Below are 16660 nucleotides of genomic sequence, written 5' to 3' on the forward strand. Positions count from 1 at the left end.
AAATTTGCACCGGGCTTTATGCTATAAAAATGTTATAAATTATATAATAATCTGCCAGTGGAACTAGTGCTTTTTCATTAATATTATTTACTCTAAACAACATTCTAAAATGCTACTGTTGTTAGTTTTGTCTTATTTCAAGCGTGCTAAGATATTTGTGACAGAAACTAGACCAAAATCACTTGGCAACATTGTGTTTTTGCAGTGTGCCTCCAACTGGTGCCGTCCTCTGCGCTGCCCTTCCTGAAGGATCCCCATATCTGGGTTGCAGTGGGGGGTTTTTTCCTCCTGCGGCGGGGCTTCGAGAGAGCAGGAAAGTAAAAATGATGTCTGGAAGACGCTGACTGGCATTAATAATTAATCATTTGCGCTGGCTCCCTCCCCTCCAGCTCCTCTTGTTGTCCTGAACCTGCCGGCTGCCCGGATAAGATCTGTCTGGAGAGGCTGAGAGTCCACACTGGCAAAGTGACTCATAATAAAAAGAATGCTTTCGCGCAGCACGTCCATTTCCCTCAGCAAATACAAATCCAATTATTAGATAAATCTGAATTTCACTGAAGCTCATTCGCATGCCGACCACGTTCCTGATGTGATTAATGCTTTTTGTGTTTTTATGCAGCTTGCTGATTGTATTCGCTGACCCTTAACATGCTGTGAGATCAGTGCTTCCCTTCAAGCAGGGGGGATAAAATCATTTCACCCCTATTAAAACGAACAAAGGGTGGATTTAAAACATTCTGAGAGCTACACTTTCACAAATTTTCCAATTAACCTTTACAAGATAAATTCGGCTTTTTAAAAATTTTTCACTCTTTTGGCTCCATCCGTGTCTTGTTAACGTACGGTAGCTCTCTCCGGCATCCTGAACGAAGCTTACTAATAAACACAGATGTCTTTAAATTGGCTCCAACAATCACATGACGCGTTTCCTGCAGAAACTAAAAGAAAGTCTCGGGCTGATTTCCTTTGGGGTTTCGACTCAACCTCGACAGCCTACAGAACTCCAGAACCTGATTAACATTTGTTGACCCTACGAAGCCAAACACATCAGTTTTGAAACACATTTTTCAGATTCCACTTCAAAATAAGCACTTTTCTCAAAAACCTACAGTGGTGGAGAAAGTAGTCAAACATTGTACTTAAGTAAAAGTACAAGTAAACAGACAAAAATATACTCCCTGACTCCACATTAACATTTTTATTTGAGTAAAAGTAAATACTTTCTTTTAAAGATACATAATGGTGACCTATTATGCTTCCGTGAACAGGTTAGGATATTTTTATGGGCCATTCAAACATGTTCATGACATTTATTTCATTAATAAAAGCCATTTTACAACACATATAGCGGTAAAAGCAACAGACTAAATGTTCCGGAACTCAGCTTGGTTGCTAGGTGACGGGGCTGAGCCTAGCTGGGGTTGCTTGGCAACGGGCTGGGCTTTGCAGAGTTACTAGGTGAAAGGGCGGGGCCTGCTGATTTGTGATGTTACATTCTGAAGGTTTTTGAAGCCAAAAAGAAGTAGAAACCCAAATGGATGTATAAAAACATGTAAAATATGACTTGGAAAATACTTTAAAGTATCAAAATTAAAAGTAATGCAGTGGTCTAGTATATCATTAAGTGTGAATATGTATGTTTTCTTTAACACATCGATGGTGTGCCATTTTAATGAACAATGCTGCAGATAATGCATGTTTTTATTGCGTTGACACTGTGACACACTTGGACTTCAGGGATGACATACAGAGTAAAATGAATGATCATACCTTTGAAGGTTTTTATTTGACAGAAAGCAAAACTAAAATGTTATTTTAACTGCAGTAAACAAATTTAAGTAAAAGTTGTCCACCTGAAAAAGTGGGTTTTAGAAAACTTTTCTGCTAAAGAAGGCAACCCAGTGAGCCTAAAATCTCTAAGAAGCTGTAGGACAAATTTTTTTTCACAGAGCTAGAGGTTTTGTCAAAGTGAATGAAATTATCAATACTTCTTAATGCCAGTAGGTTTCATTCTAAAGCTTTCAGGTATCTGCTGAAATGCTAAAGATGATTGTATATTTTTGGCATCACTGTGATTCCATACATAGAAGTGAACAAAAGAATAGTTTCATCAAATGAAAATGTGACAGTGGATAAGAAATTCCCTCACAATTTGTGTAACTTCAGCAAATTGAAGGGTAGAGATGTGTTTCAAAATGTTTATAAAACAGTTCTAATTTTAAAAATGTATGTAATCTTCTGACTCTTATTTGTTGTATCAGCGTTTTGAGGGCTCGTCTGCTAGCTGGCAGCTTATTTATGGTAACTTTTTGTTGTGTGAAACGAGAAAAGTCTTTCTCTGACCTGTTTTCCATTTTCTCCAAGTTCTTGGGCTCATGTTTCAAAGAGTTCAGGGGTCAGGCATAAATCACTCCAACAGAAAGCTTTTAAACAGGAGCAACGCAGAGCTGGTGAACAAACAGTACTATTAATCTTTTAGGAGATCGCATCTATTCTCCCCTTGTAGCGCACTCAGAAGTGCATTCATAAATGCTGAAACGATGCACACATACACGCACTGACCTTTACCATCCTTTTGTTGTGTTTTACACCGAGCAGTAAAGATAAAATGACACAAAAACGCGCGTAAAACGAGCTTCTCCAGCTACAAAATCCCATCCGAAGTGCTCTTTTAGTTGAAAGCCGGGGAGTTTTCCCACTTTCCCTTTTCATCTTATGGGATTAGAAGCAGCCAAACAGAACAGCAACACCTTCACTTTCCTTTCCTCCACTTCCAGCAGTTTCACACCTGAGCAACGTCGGCAGTGGATCTCAAAGAGTCCAAGTTGTCTCCGCACCTGACGGCTTATTCATTCATAAGCTTCCAGGCCCGTCTTTCCTCCCTCACCCGATCCTGCTCATCCTCTGTGTCTAGCATAACAAGAGAAAATCCTTCTCCCTCTTACAAGCCACGGTCTATAAGTTTGGATCACTTTAATCCCTGCAGAAAAAAATCTTTCATTTAACAAATCACCCCTCCCTTAGAAATCCGGATCCCTGTGTAATTATTCCTCCGATGTGAGCCAGCCGAGAGAAGAGTACTTGACTGGAAGCTGCATTAAGTCTTTCAAAGCCTCCTCCAGTGTCCTTCCTATCAACTAATGGAAGAGGCTTTTCTCTACAGGGAATCTCAACAGCCTCCTGCTGCCAGTAACTCCCATCCAGGGTTATTGAGCAAAACCAGTTGGTTAAAGGAGATGCATGATCGTCATCGATATACATTCACCTTTAAAATAGCTTGCTAGTATCAGGATGGAACTGCCTTAGAGGTCATTTTCACACCTGATAGTTCGGCAGACTTGGTTCGAATTGGGACCAAAATTGCAACATTTGTTACATGTTCAGCTGGTAGGGTTCACTTTCACACTGCACTGCGTCAAATGAACCAAACTCTTTAAAAAACCTGTTCACCTCCTTGCCTGTGGGTTAGGGTAATTGAGAACCACCAGAGGAAATACTGAATGCAACTTCTTGTTTCACAAAATGTAAACAAATATGGAGTCTCTGGTAAAAGATTATGAGTTATTTCTCCCATTAATATAACACAGTATTAGGGCCTTACTAAGAAAAAATAAATGTACAAGAACAAATCATAAAATTACGAGAATAAAGTTGAAATAATTTGTGATTTTAATTTTTTATTTACTTAATTTGTCGCCTGTTAGCGTCTGGCTCTCATGTTTGCTTTGGTTCTGTTTACCCAGAATGCCCTGCATTTCTTGCTTTTGGAGTGGCCTTCAGTCCCATTTGCATCCACACTGGCATTTAAATAGCGCCACACTTCACTTCAATCGAACAGAGTCCCGGGGTTGTAGGAAGACCATAGTTCAGGTTTGCATCAGAGTTCGAATGAACTGGACTTTCTAGGAAAACGGACTAGAGTTCGATTAAAGCGGACCAAACAGGGCTGGTGTGAATTCACGACTAGGCTCCATTCACTCAGATCGGTGAGAAGTAAGACGATGGATGTTTTCTTTTGTGTTAGTGCCAAGACTGTTTCCACTGTGCATATTAATGAATATTAGGGAATATTTGGTGTTTTAGCTATTAAAATAGGCAGTCGTAAGTGTTTTTAGAGGGGCATTTAGGGTATTTAAGGGCTTCAGCTTTCGCAAAAGGGTTGGTGGCAAAGGACTGACACAAAAACACATAACGGCACCATGTTTGTTATTTTTGAAAGTGAGGCGCATAATAGGTAAAGACAGAGGTGGAGCTTTAAGGTAATCGTTAAAAAATGGCTCAAATCGAATGGCGACACGAAAACATGAAACGTTCAGAAATGTATCCACTCTGGAACCCAATCTTAAAAATGCCAAGATGCCGAATCTGTGTTATGCGATGCTTAAACTTTTGAGCAGAAATGCGCTACCGGACGTGTTAAAAAAAATGTAAAAGGTTAACATTTAATTTTAAAGTATGACAATGTAATTATGGCTTTTCGAAACAGCTAACCACTAACCACCTCCTTCAGAGTCTTGAAAAAGACAAACCCAATAAAATATGCACTATGTAATGCTGCACATGTAAAAATAAAATTTAAAGAACTATTACTTAAAATGGACAATGATGATTAAGCATATTAAAGTATTTATTGTATTAAATTTCTTTGTGTATTTTCCTAAATCCAAATATTTAACTTACTAACATCTGCTGCTTAATATTTATATTTTGATTAGCTGGTTATGATTGGTTGTTATTACTGAACTATTTACAAGGAGAACTCTGATTGGATGAAAAATATTTGTCTGTGTTTGGTTGGTTTACAAAGACTTTACGTGAACAGTCTTTTCTTTTTAAATGCACAAATAAACATTTTGTAAAGTTTTGAAATTATTCTTCTCAGATGCACATTCCTTTGGATTGAAGTATTTTTACTTTTAATACCTGCAAATTATGTGATGTTGTAGAGGACCGTGATTCAATGCATCAGTTATAATCCTAGCTTAACCAATCTTTGCTATCACTTTTTTTTTTAAGTATTTAAAATAAATTAATTAATTAAGTTTAACCTGTTGGGGGGGAACTAAAGCCTGGCGGGCTGCCAGGCTTACAATACAGTGGGGTAAACTCTGGATTACACCAAAAAAGTTGGTGAAAACGCAAATGTTTTGTAATTTTTCAGGACTCAAACACACGCAGGAGGTAGGCAGGATCAGTTTTAGGCGATCAGAAGGCAGAGTTAATCATAGATTTATGAAAAGCAGAGCTGAAATACTACAAGCAGTGTTTCCTGGAGTGAGACGGTGAGTGTGATCAACTGAATGCTCTGCAGCTGCGAGAGGAGCACTGCTGGATCAGCTGAGGAAAAATGACTAATTGTTATGGAATGGATACACAAGAGCAAGGGCAATAGATCAAAACAACAAAACATAGTAAAAACAAAGGAATCCACTCCAAATGGAAACTCAGATTCCTGTGAATCCTGACACAATGCAAACATTCTGGTTCAAACTAGACGTCCAAATGCACTGATTGGTTAATCCTTAATGATAAATCCTCCTAATTCCACCACAGGAAATAATAATACCAGCAGTTATTTTTGAAAGTATTCACCCAGGGAGTTAATTCAGCATTTCTTTCTTTTTTTTGAAGCCCTAATGGAGTAATTTGATCTTCTCTGCAACATCTGCTCAGATCCATCTTCAGCTTCCAGAACAAGTACAGCAGCTCAGCTGGATCACGTCTACATGTCAGAGTGGAGACTCCGCTCTCACAGGGAGATTACAACAAAAAGAGGTTGCCTAGGTGAGCAACTTCATGGTGATTTCCTCTAATGGGAACCAGTGTTCCCAGTCCACGGCCAGCTAAAAGGAAGGAGTGTGTGTTGAAACACACAGCAGACTCACCAAAGAACATGCTGCTCTCCATGTCTCCTCAGGCTCTGGGGTTCGCTGTATTTCCTGCCAGTGTGTGTGTTTCCATGGGCAGCAGCGTGTGCATGCCTCATACACTCCTCAGAGGTGTGTGTGTCGGTGCATGTGAGTGTGTGTGAGAGTGTGTGTGTCAGTGACCAGCCTGCATTCTGCGCTCTGTCTGCTGCTTCTCTGTCTATCCTCACTCTGGTACTCCCTTCGTTCCTCCCCTCCTCTTTAGCTCGTCCTCCTCCCTCTCTCTCTCTCTCTCTCTCTCTCTCTCTCTCTGATTCCCTTTGCTTTTCTCTTTGCTCTCCAGGGTGTCTCTCTACATTTTCCAGCAACAGTCTCTCTTTCTGCTTGTCTCGTCCTTGTTTTATGTCACCCAAACACTTCTTCTCTTCGGCTTTTTTTCCCTCAGGATTCTGAATTTTTTCTCAAATATTTGCAGCTTTTTTAGATAGTTAACACCAGTGTTTTATGCTGTTACACTGTGAATACATATATTCTTAACGTTTTTTTTTTAAAACAGTAGGGATGCACGATATTGGATTTTTGGTCAATATCCGATATGCCAATATACTAAAACTCATTTAACCGATAACCGATACCAATACCGATATTCTTTTCTTATACTTACTTACTGAAACTATATGGCTTTCTCTGCTGTGGAATAAAAATACTGCATTATTTTGTCAATTTAGCCTGCTACCAAATGCAAATGCTAAAAATGAGTCTGAAAATGATGCAGCGCCTTCAACTGGCATTATGTTTAATGTCAAACTCATTCACGACATCTGCTCTCGCTAAGACGATGACAACACTCACACAGCGCAGATTTGTAAATAAAACTGAACTCAACCTTTTCACAAGCAACAAGTGAAAAGCACATAAATACTTAAAGGTTTCTTATGACGTTGTGCTGTGCTGCAGGCATCATTTTCACTGGTTTGTCATATAAAAACGAAGCTTTTTATATCGTGAGTTATTTCGACGGAATGGCCGATGTCCAATATTTACTTTTACAGCTAATATCGGCTGATACCGATACCATGCAGCTAAAAAAAAGGGTTTTTTTTCTTAGAAATCTTTCAGAATTCTGAGTTTTTTCTAAAAATTCAAATATTTTTAGACGGTTAATTCTGGCTTTTCCTGCTGTTATAATATGAATATGCATATTGTTAAATAAATAATGTTACAAAAAGGAACATTTGGCGTCGTTAACACCAGTGTTTCATGTTGTTATAATATAATTATTGTTAAATAATGTTTTTTAAAAAGCATTTTTTCTCAGAATTTTGACATTTTGTTTCTCAGAATTCGGTTTTTCTTTTGTCAAAATGTGGCTCTTTAGATTGTTGACACTAGTGTTTCATGTTGTCATGATATGAATATTCATATTCTTAAACAAATAATGTTTTTTGTCTAGATAGCAATGTGTAAAAAAGATTGTCAAATTTTTCTCAAAATTCTGACTTTTGTCTCCAAACTTTGGTTCTTTTTTTATATTGCTAACTCTAATGTCTTATGTTGTTTTAATATGAGTATGTATATTCTTAAATAAATGATGTTTAAGAGAATTTGGGTTTTTTTTCTCTGAATTTCTACTTTTTCTCAAAGTTCTGACTTTTTTTCGGAATTCTGAGGATTTTCCTCTTTTTAGATTTTTAACACTATGTTTTATATAATATGAATATGCATATTCTTAAATACAGAATGTTAAATTTACTCCCCTCCTCTTTAGCTCTCTGATTGAAATTCATCAGTTTTGCTAAATGGCGAACGTTTGCAAAGAAATCTACAAATTTAAATCTACTTTTTCTGATTGAAATAATGAAAAATCCAACATGAATTATGCCCAAAAAAGCTGGTGTGTTTTAAGTTAAAAGTACAATTTTACTACATTTTGTGATATTCTCATACTGATTTAAGTTTGGATAATTGTGGTTTTTAACAAAGAAGATGGTAATTACAGAGAATGTTGGGAACAGAACCGGAGAGTCGAACAACTAGTGACTAAACGGGGAAGTTCATACCCTGGAGAGGTGATTAAATAGTGCTGCAGTGAGTAATTAAAGCAACGAGAAACAGCTGATGGAGGAAACTGAGGCACAGAAAAAAAAAAACGGTACAAAAAAAACATGTTAACATATTTAAAACATAAATAAATAAATAGAGAACAAACTGACTAAACTAAACTCAAAGTTGTGGAAACACTGAAATATTAGTGCTATGCATGTATTTGAGCCTTTAAGTATAATTGTGATCATGTGTGGAAAAAAAACCCTCAAATTTAAATGTTGTTTTTGGAGTCAATCCACCCACAAACGCAAACCAAAATAAAATATAAGAAACGGTTTAAATGAAACTGTGGACTCCAAGTTAAAGCCATGTTTTCACAATAACAATAACAAAGATTCATATTATATTTACAACCAATCATTCCTCTCCTCCTCCTCTGTGGGGCGGGTTTGGCATCTTTTTGGGGTTTGCAGCTGCAGATTTACTGTGTTGGCTCAATTTCACCATTATTCTTGCCTGTAAAGCCTCTAACGCAACAATGGGAGCAAAATGAAAAATATGCTGCTGTACTTTGAATTACTGGTTGTGCAAGAGCATTTTTATAGTGCAGTTTAAAGACTACTAATTCACTTTTTTTGTTTCACTTCTCGGGTTTAAACAAAAAATCTGACTTAGATTAAAACATCAATCAATCTCCCCACATGTTTGTTTTAATGTCTGACTTAAACTTGATTTTGACTAAATGTCTAAAACATTTTACTTTTGGTCAGATTTTAGCTTGCATTCTTCTGACACATTAAACTTTTAATATGTAGCAAAACTTGAGTCTTTCCCACAACTTTGGACCATTTAGAACCAAATTTACTTATTTTCATAAGTTTTTTTATTGAAAGAAACTGATTTGGAAAAATTTTAATTTTGCCTGATTTTGTTATTGTTTTGTTACTTATATGAATTATTTCCATTTTCATCCTTAAATGATCAAAGTTTCCACTTCATTATATTCAGGTCTGGAAAAAGCCCACTGCACTGCACCAGTGAAAACCTCCTGTTGTTCCACCAAATACTGATTCCTGGACTCTTCCTGAGTTAAAACATTAATATTGCTGCTCCTAAATGAATATGAACTTGTTTTCTTTGCATTATTAGAGGTCTGAAAGCTCTGCATGTTTTTCGTTATTTTGACTATTTCTCATTGTCTGCAAATAAAAAGAGATAAATAATTTTTTGTTGTCAGTAGTTTATAGTTCATAGAATAAAAGAACAAAGTTCATTTTACTTAAAAATAAACCTGTAAAGAGTAAAATCAGAGAAACTCATCATCTTAAGTGGCCTCTTAATTTTTTCCAGAGTTGTATTTTGGTCCAGCTAATTATGTAATATTTAAAATATTAAATGATTGATCATTTGATCAGTTATTCTTTTTTACTCCTACGTGAGTAATTTATTGGACAGCTACATTTTACTTTAACTCGAGTAAAAATATGTTGAAGTAGTTCTACTGGTACTTGAGTATAATTTTGGTTACTCTGCCCTCCTCTGGTTGTATATCAGCACCATATTGATTGATTGATTGTGTATTTGAGTCTGTGATGGAGAATTTGTGCTGCTAGCTCTGTTAGCTAACCGTCTCTACAGAAATCTCCCAGCTTGCCCGTCTGCGTGAAGTGTGACTTTTAAAAATAGACAACTTTCAAGACGCCTCACTTTGTGTTTGCTCAAGTCTTACTCAGCATCGGCGCTCGGCTATTTTCAGTGGAGTAAATTACCGCTTTGCGTAATAATCTTTCCTTTTTCTGGCTCCTGTTTGGTTGTCACAGTGACACAGCTGTCCGAAGGGAAGGCAGTTGAGAATTTAATTACAGATTCCAGCTTGATTATTAGCTTGATGTTAGAGAAATCTGATTATAGGATTAGTGTGACAGTAACACAGTAAGTGCACTGATTTAATCAGCCTTTTTGTCTTCTGTCACCCTTTGTGGATGACACTCACACTTTTATTTTCTCTTGAACGCTCACCCTCTCAGCCCCAGAAAGGCCTTTTGTTGTTGGATTTCACTCCCATCTGTCTTGTTTTTCTTTCACTTTGTCACTCTCTTTTCATGATTTTTGCTTTTTTCCCCCCCCCCACTTTTTGCCTGGCTGTAATCAAACTCAACAGGCACAAATATCAGACTGCAGCTATGAGACACGGCTGCTCGCTTTTATCTCGTGTCTTCACAAACACACAAAGGCTCGCAGCATCTTTAGTCACAAAACAAGCCGTGTGCGTCAACTACACACGCTCGTATCTGCAGAGAAAAAGCTCCAGAGACACCTACAGCAGGCTGCTCTGTAGAAACACAAACACGCGCAGATACAAACACAGATGACATGTTCATCGAAACAAATTTATACAACAAACATGCGGGCAAATTCATGCCGACAGAAAGATGCTTATGTAACAGAGAGATACATATAAATAACAGTGTCAACATCAGTCAGACTGCGAAGGTTTCTGGTGGGTACGCTCAAACCGCTCATCACTGAAAAGTTTAAACTGAATCATAATTTATGCAAACCCAAAAAGAACCGGTGATTATCAAAGATCCGTCACTCAACGCTACGAGACACCAGCTTTCAAAGGTTAAAGAAAACACAGACATCCTGTCAAACTTCTCCCGTTTTTACAAACATTTCCACATTCAGAAATTCTGATTACCACACTGCAAAAACATAAAGCTGTAAAATCAAAGTAAAATAAAATTATACAACTGCACATCTTTGAAAAGCATTAGTAGAGCCTCATGTACAACTAGCAAGATTGTAGCAAGTGTTTTCTGGATGGCAGGTCAACCACAAAATGTTTTTTCAGCTTGGGCTACAATGAGATTTAACGATGGAGAAGTGGATTTAGTGACCTGATCTGCATAAACATAAAATCTTAGAGTAATTTTGGTCTATTTTCTAGGCCAAATGTTATTAATCCTCTAAATTACTTGGTAAGCTAGTTACCTAGCAACCCAAGCAGAGTTCAAGCACAAACTTGACAAAACTCCAAGCAGTCAGATTTAAGCAATATTTGAAAAGTGCCTATTTTCCAGGCTCTCTGGATTTTTGTTTGGCCAGTTTTTCTTAGTTTGTTCTTTTTGTTAGCTGCAGTAAAAAAGAAAAGACTTTTGTACGGCGCCACCTACAGGACATAGACGCTTTTTTTCTTTTGCGTTACCTGGCAATAAATTAGCAAACACATCCTGATCTATTTTGCATACAGTCACAAATGTTAGTTTAAAATTAAATCAGTGAAAACGTGTTTGTATAGTCCTAACTTTTTGGTGAAAAAACCGATTGAAAATCTATTTATTTTCCATGTTTATGTCTGTTTAAGGCTGAGATGGACCCACACATGAAAACGCCCCTTTAGTAACCATACAGACTACCAACACTAAAGAGACACAATCAAACTGTCTTAAGGCTTTATTACCCCGTAATAATAACTCAGAAATAGTCCAAGTACTTCGGACGTATTTTTTCTTTCTTACATAAAGTTTCTGTTAGAAGGAATGTAAAGATGGTGTTACGACCACCAGGCTCGTTTGTTGGGGTAACATTAAAGGAGACCACACAAGGATTTAACGACTTAATGAAAATAGAATTTATTAAATTATATTAAAGAAATAAACCTGGAAAAAGGAATACCTGAAATGAGAAACCAAAATGGATTAAAGCAGAACCTATAGTTGACCAGAAATAAGCAAATCAATCAATCAAATTTTTTTTGTATAGCACATTTCAGCAGCAAGGCATTTCAAAGTGCTTTTCGGGTTCTCACTAAAACCAGGAAGATAGAGCACATAACACCAGTTTTAAAGTCCCTACATTGGCTCCCTGTAGCTCAGAGAATAGACTTTAAAATACTGATGTTAGTTTATAAATCTCTGAACGGTTTAGCACCACAATACCTTAAAGATCTGTTATTACTGTACCAACCGTCTAGACCCCTCAGATCTTCTGGTTCTGGTCTGCTCTGCATCCCCAGAACCAGAACCAGACGAGGAGAAGCAGCATTCAGTTTCTATGCACCACAGATTTGGAACAAACTTCCAGAAAACTGTAAAACAGCTGAAACACTGGGTGCTTTTAAATCTCAACTTAAAACCCACCTGTTTAGAGTTGCTTATGGCTAAATTAGGTTTAGAGTGCGGGTTTTGATGTCTTCCATGTTTTTATGTCTTTAATGTTTTTAATTTCTTCTTCTTTCTTTTCGACGTTTTAATGATGTAATGTTTTTTGTTTTTTTTTTGTTTTTATTTTTATTTTGTTTTTTTTAAATCTCTCTCTTTCTCACTGATTATTTCTGTTTTTATTTTAATTATGTGAAGCACTTTGAAATGCCTTGCTGCTGAAATGTGCTATACAAATAAAATTTGATTGATTGATTGATTTACATAATTAAAATAAAAATAAAAACAAAATGAGAGAGATTTAGAAAAAGATTAAGATAAAAGCATTATTAAAAGTAAAGAAAAACATTAAAAACATCGATCCACATGAGGACTTGCCCTTATGGGGTCTCCTCGAACAGAGTTTTATCAGAGCGACATCTTGCAAGGATTCTCAAACCTCAGAGTTTTAGTGCAAAACAAACCTAACAAATCTCAACCAAAAGATACAAACCAAACCCAAAGGGGGTTCTGGGGAGAGAGAGGGAAAAGCCTCCTGACTGCTGCACGCATGGCAGTTTTAAAGCTGCAGAGCACCAATCAGGGCAGCACACATCACCTGCAGTGACCTGTCTGCAGAACCCTACAAGGAAAGAAGGGCAGAGACCCACTGAGGAGCGTAACAGATGGAAAGCCCATCTTTGGGCTGCTTTCCTTTTGTATTTTGCACATAGGTTTGTTGTGCATTTCTATCCAAAAGAAAAAGATATAGAACTTCAGATATCAAGATATTAATATACACATGGAAATCTTACAAAAGCCTTACTTTACAGCAGAAATTACAGCAGCCATCATAAGAAAGACTTTCAGTTATGCCGGGTGAACCGATCAGTACACTGTGGCGAGAGAAAGCAAAACCTATTGTGAAAAAAAAAGCATCCTCCATGTCCCCTAGGGGGCTCCGTACTTTTGTTTGTGTGTTTTTTGTTGCACCTGTTGAGTTTTTGCAGCCTGACAACAGAAGAACGGCAGTGTGTGTTTATGTCTGTCATTGAGTCAAGTGTGTTTTGTGGTCCCGTATTCCCACACATGCTTAACGTCTGTCTGTCTGTCTGGATGTTTTTTTCCCCACTCTCTTTCTCTCTCTCTCTCTCTCTCTCACATTCACACACACACACACACAGTCTGATCGTAACGGTGCTGCTGAAGGTCAGATGAAATTGACCGCTCCCGAGCTTTGGCCGCCGGTATCGACTACAAATAAGATACCGTCTTAATCAAAGTGATGTGGGTCTGAGCTCCACACACACATCTTTGTGTTCAGTCAAGCAGCAACACTGCCAGCTGCATGCACTTAGGTGAAATAAAAACATGCAAATAATGACGACTAAAAGCTGTTTTTCACTCCTCTCTGATACCATCTCCTTTAGAGTCCTCTGCTGAGACTACTTTGTATTTCAAAGATGTTTTCAATTAATCCTTCGTTGCCATTCTTCCTGTCCGCCGCCCACCGTCTCTCATGGCGCCCTCCCACTGCGCCCAGTTTCAGAAAATAAGTTTACTGTGCATCAGAAAAGCCACCTGTCCTTGTCTCTGCTCGCTAACTTCCATCTTCCACCCTTCGTCCACGTTCCCTCATCCTGTCGAGGGGAATGTGTTTTTTAACCTTGACTCCAGGTGTTGGTGGCAGAATGGGGCATTATTTGTCACCATAAATAGCAGTTAGCCTGCGACAGCAACTCTGCAGGAAAAACCCCGGTGCACCACATGCAAGCGCAGCCCAAGATACTTCATTAATCTTGCTGTCACTTCAGTGACGCTTTTCATTAGTTATAGGGCTATCTGATCAACAGGGACACTCTTGACTTTTTTTCCACAAAAACAAATAGAGGAAATGGGGAGAAGAGAAGCTGGAAAAAAATCGAGGTGAGTGCTAAAAACTATAATCTACCAAAGATATCTGATTGTCTTTCCCTTAAGGGTTAAATAAAGCTGCTGACCCCCTGAAAAGAAACAGGTCCTAACCAAGTTCAGTAAACACGCATATTTTCCTCAGGAATGCGTCTAGTAAAGAAATGTTGCATGTTATTGTTTACAGCTGGAAATTTCGCACATGGGCACAACATAGGAGGGCAAAAAGACAATCCTTTTACATGCAATCCACAGCAGCACCGCCACAGTAGAACTATTTCATTTACAAAATGAAACCTGGAGATGTACGTATTATTAATTCAGTGCAGTACGTCGCAGAAAAACCCGTTGAAGAACAACTCAAAACCACTCGTATTGTTTTGTTTTGCTTTGCTAAGCTACACACAGACATAGAAATAATAGTCAACTAATTTAGTAATCGATTACTCTAAATCATGCTGAAAAAACAACATACTCAGAGCAGTACTCACGCCAAAATAAACATTTTGCATTTAACATAAAAGAACAAACAAAAAAAAAACTAAATTTACCTAAAATTTACAAGAGACTTCTAGAAATACAATACTGCAAAAACAAAAAATCTTACCAAATAATTTTGACTTTCTAGCAGAAACATCTCAGTACACTTAAAATAAGACAAAACTATGTCATAAGTAACTTTTCAGCAAGATATAGGAGCTTATTTAGAGTAAATCATTTCTTACTATTGATGAAAAATTATTAGTTTCATTGACAGATTATTTCACTTATACCATGGGAAAATGTCTTAATATAAATAAAATAATCTGCTAGTGTTGCAAGTGACTTTTTCATCAATATTAAGGAATAATTAACTTAAAATAAGCTTCTATATCTTTCTAAAAAAAGTTAATTGTTTTTGTTGTGTTTTACTTCAACTGAAATGAGATATTGGCACTAGAAACTAGACCAAAATTACTTGCAAATATTTTGTGGTTTTGCAGTGACTAAATTGCTTTTTGGACATTTTGTTGTCTGTGTTTACGCACGTGGGGGATTTTCACATACTTTACCAGCATTGCCACCCTGCCAAGGCCTCTTGTTGTTGATCAACAATTACACAACTTGTACTGCGTAATCCAGCCATGGGTTTGTTTATTATCCATTAAAGCGATCCAGAGACCCACAACTACACTTTTAAAGGAAAACTCCTGCTCTTTTCTTTTCAGCAAAGAACACCCACTAGTGTCACTTCGTCCTGATTTGGACACTCACTCCACTATTGATGCCTTGTAATACGTCACTAAATCATTCCAAGCGCCATGATGGACGTCGGAAGTGAGGGATGAAGCGACTGAAATTGCTTTCCCAAGGTTTTTTTTGGAGGTTTATTCATGGCTTCTACTTGTTGGAGTCGAGCTAATTTGTCTGTGAACGCAACACACCTGGTTGGGTTCATAGACGGTGGTATTTATAACAGTTGGAAACAGCTAGCTTAGAAACCTAGCTGTTTCTAAAACCTAGCTGTCATGCAACCGACCCTCCTGACATGTTCATCAAATTGCCGTCTTTACTTGAATTCACACCACATGATTTATGTCACTGTGTCATAAATCATGACAGCGTTTCCTTTTACATCGGAGCAACATTAAAAACGTACAAAAGACGAGATGCTAACTAGTTATTTCCGTACATGCTAGGCTACATGACGGTCTGGCACTGTCTCCATGGTAACTAATGACTAGACACGTACCTTCTTCATAATGCAATATTTGATATCTTTTCTGATAATAAATGTATTTATAGAGTATATGAACGTTAATCTTCTTACCTTGTAAAAAGCGAATCCGTGGTTACACCGAGGGCAGCCAGTCATTATTATTTAGGGCTGCTGTCCATCTCTGCAGGATCTTTCCTCATTAAAAGTTATAAAATGACAAGTTTGGTTCGCATGCCGACTGCGCAGCACCCTATGTCCATTTTTGAAGTGAAATCAACAAAATAAAAGCGACATTAGGCTGCAGACGTCCGTTTTTAGATTAGCTTTAAAGGAGCGCATTGGTTACGTCCGTCACGGCGCAGTGGGCGGGGTTCCGGGGTGCGTGACGTCACATGGAAAGGGCGAATATCTTTATAGAATTCAAATTCAAAAATACTTTATCAACCCCAAAGGAAATTAAATGTTGTTGTAACTCAATAATTGAGATTTTTCAAAGAGTTATTGTAGAAAGTGACGACTGTTGGCAGTTTGTGCTGCACTAATTCTCAGGAAGCCTCTGACTGACGATGCTCTACCTTCCAAAGACAGTCTTGTGAAGAGGACGGTCAGGGATGTCCATAATTTTCTTTACTTTATTAACAATCTTTCTTTGGATAATAATCTCCAGAGGTTCCACAGTCATCCCCAGAACAGGACCAGAAGAGAACTATCCTTCTTTTTCCAGGCTATTGAGGCTTCTCAGGTCCATGGCTCTGTCCCAACAGATGACGCTCTCAACAACAGACTTATAGAAGATCTGCAGTATATTTAACCCCTGCGTTCAAACATAATGGACGTAAAAGGCGTTAAAGTGAAGAGTTCGATTCAATCCACTCAGCATGTTGTAACTCCGATATCTGTTTCCAATTACAAGATTTCACTGGGGGAAAAAAGGAGGATGGTTGGTGGTGGATGTTGCAACTGTTGCAGGAACACTTTGATCCTCTCTGCTGAGA

General features: G+C 37.7%; 1 protein-coding gene across 3 annotated transcripts in view; it reads right to left on the bottom strand.

Annotated features, from left to right (window-relative positions):
- Positions 1 to 16033, bottom strand: part of znf385d (zinc finger protein 385D) — a 106296-nt gene extending 90263 nt beyond the window's left edge. Inside the window, exon 1 of one of the 3 annotated variants that reach the window (XM_008430995.2) lies at positions 15777 to 16033. Coding sequence is in view for 2 of the 3 variants with exons in the window: in XM_008430994.3 (XP_008429216.2) it covers positions 5886 to 5907 (22 nt within the window). In the remaining variant the exon portion in view is untranslated. Of the gene's footprint in view, positions 1 to 5885; positions 6127 to 15776 lie in introns of those variants that run through there. The other 2 variants (XM_008430994.3, XM_008430996.3) reach the window with 2 other exon arrangements.
- Positions 16034 to 16660: the final 627 nt, after the last annotated feature.

The sequence above is a fragment of the Poecilia reticulata genome, chromosome 16, assembly GCF_904066995.2.
Source record: "Poecilia reticulata chromosome 16, P_reticulata-male-v2, whole genome shotgun sequence".
Lineage (NCBI taxonomy): Eukaryota > Metazoa > Chordata > Actinopteri > Cyprinodontiformes > Poeciliidae > Poecilia > Poecilia reticulata.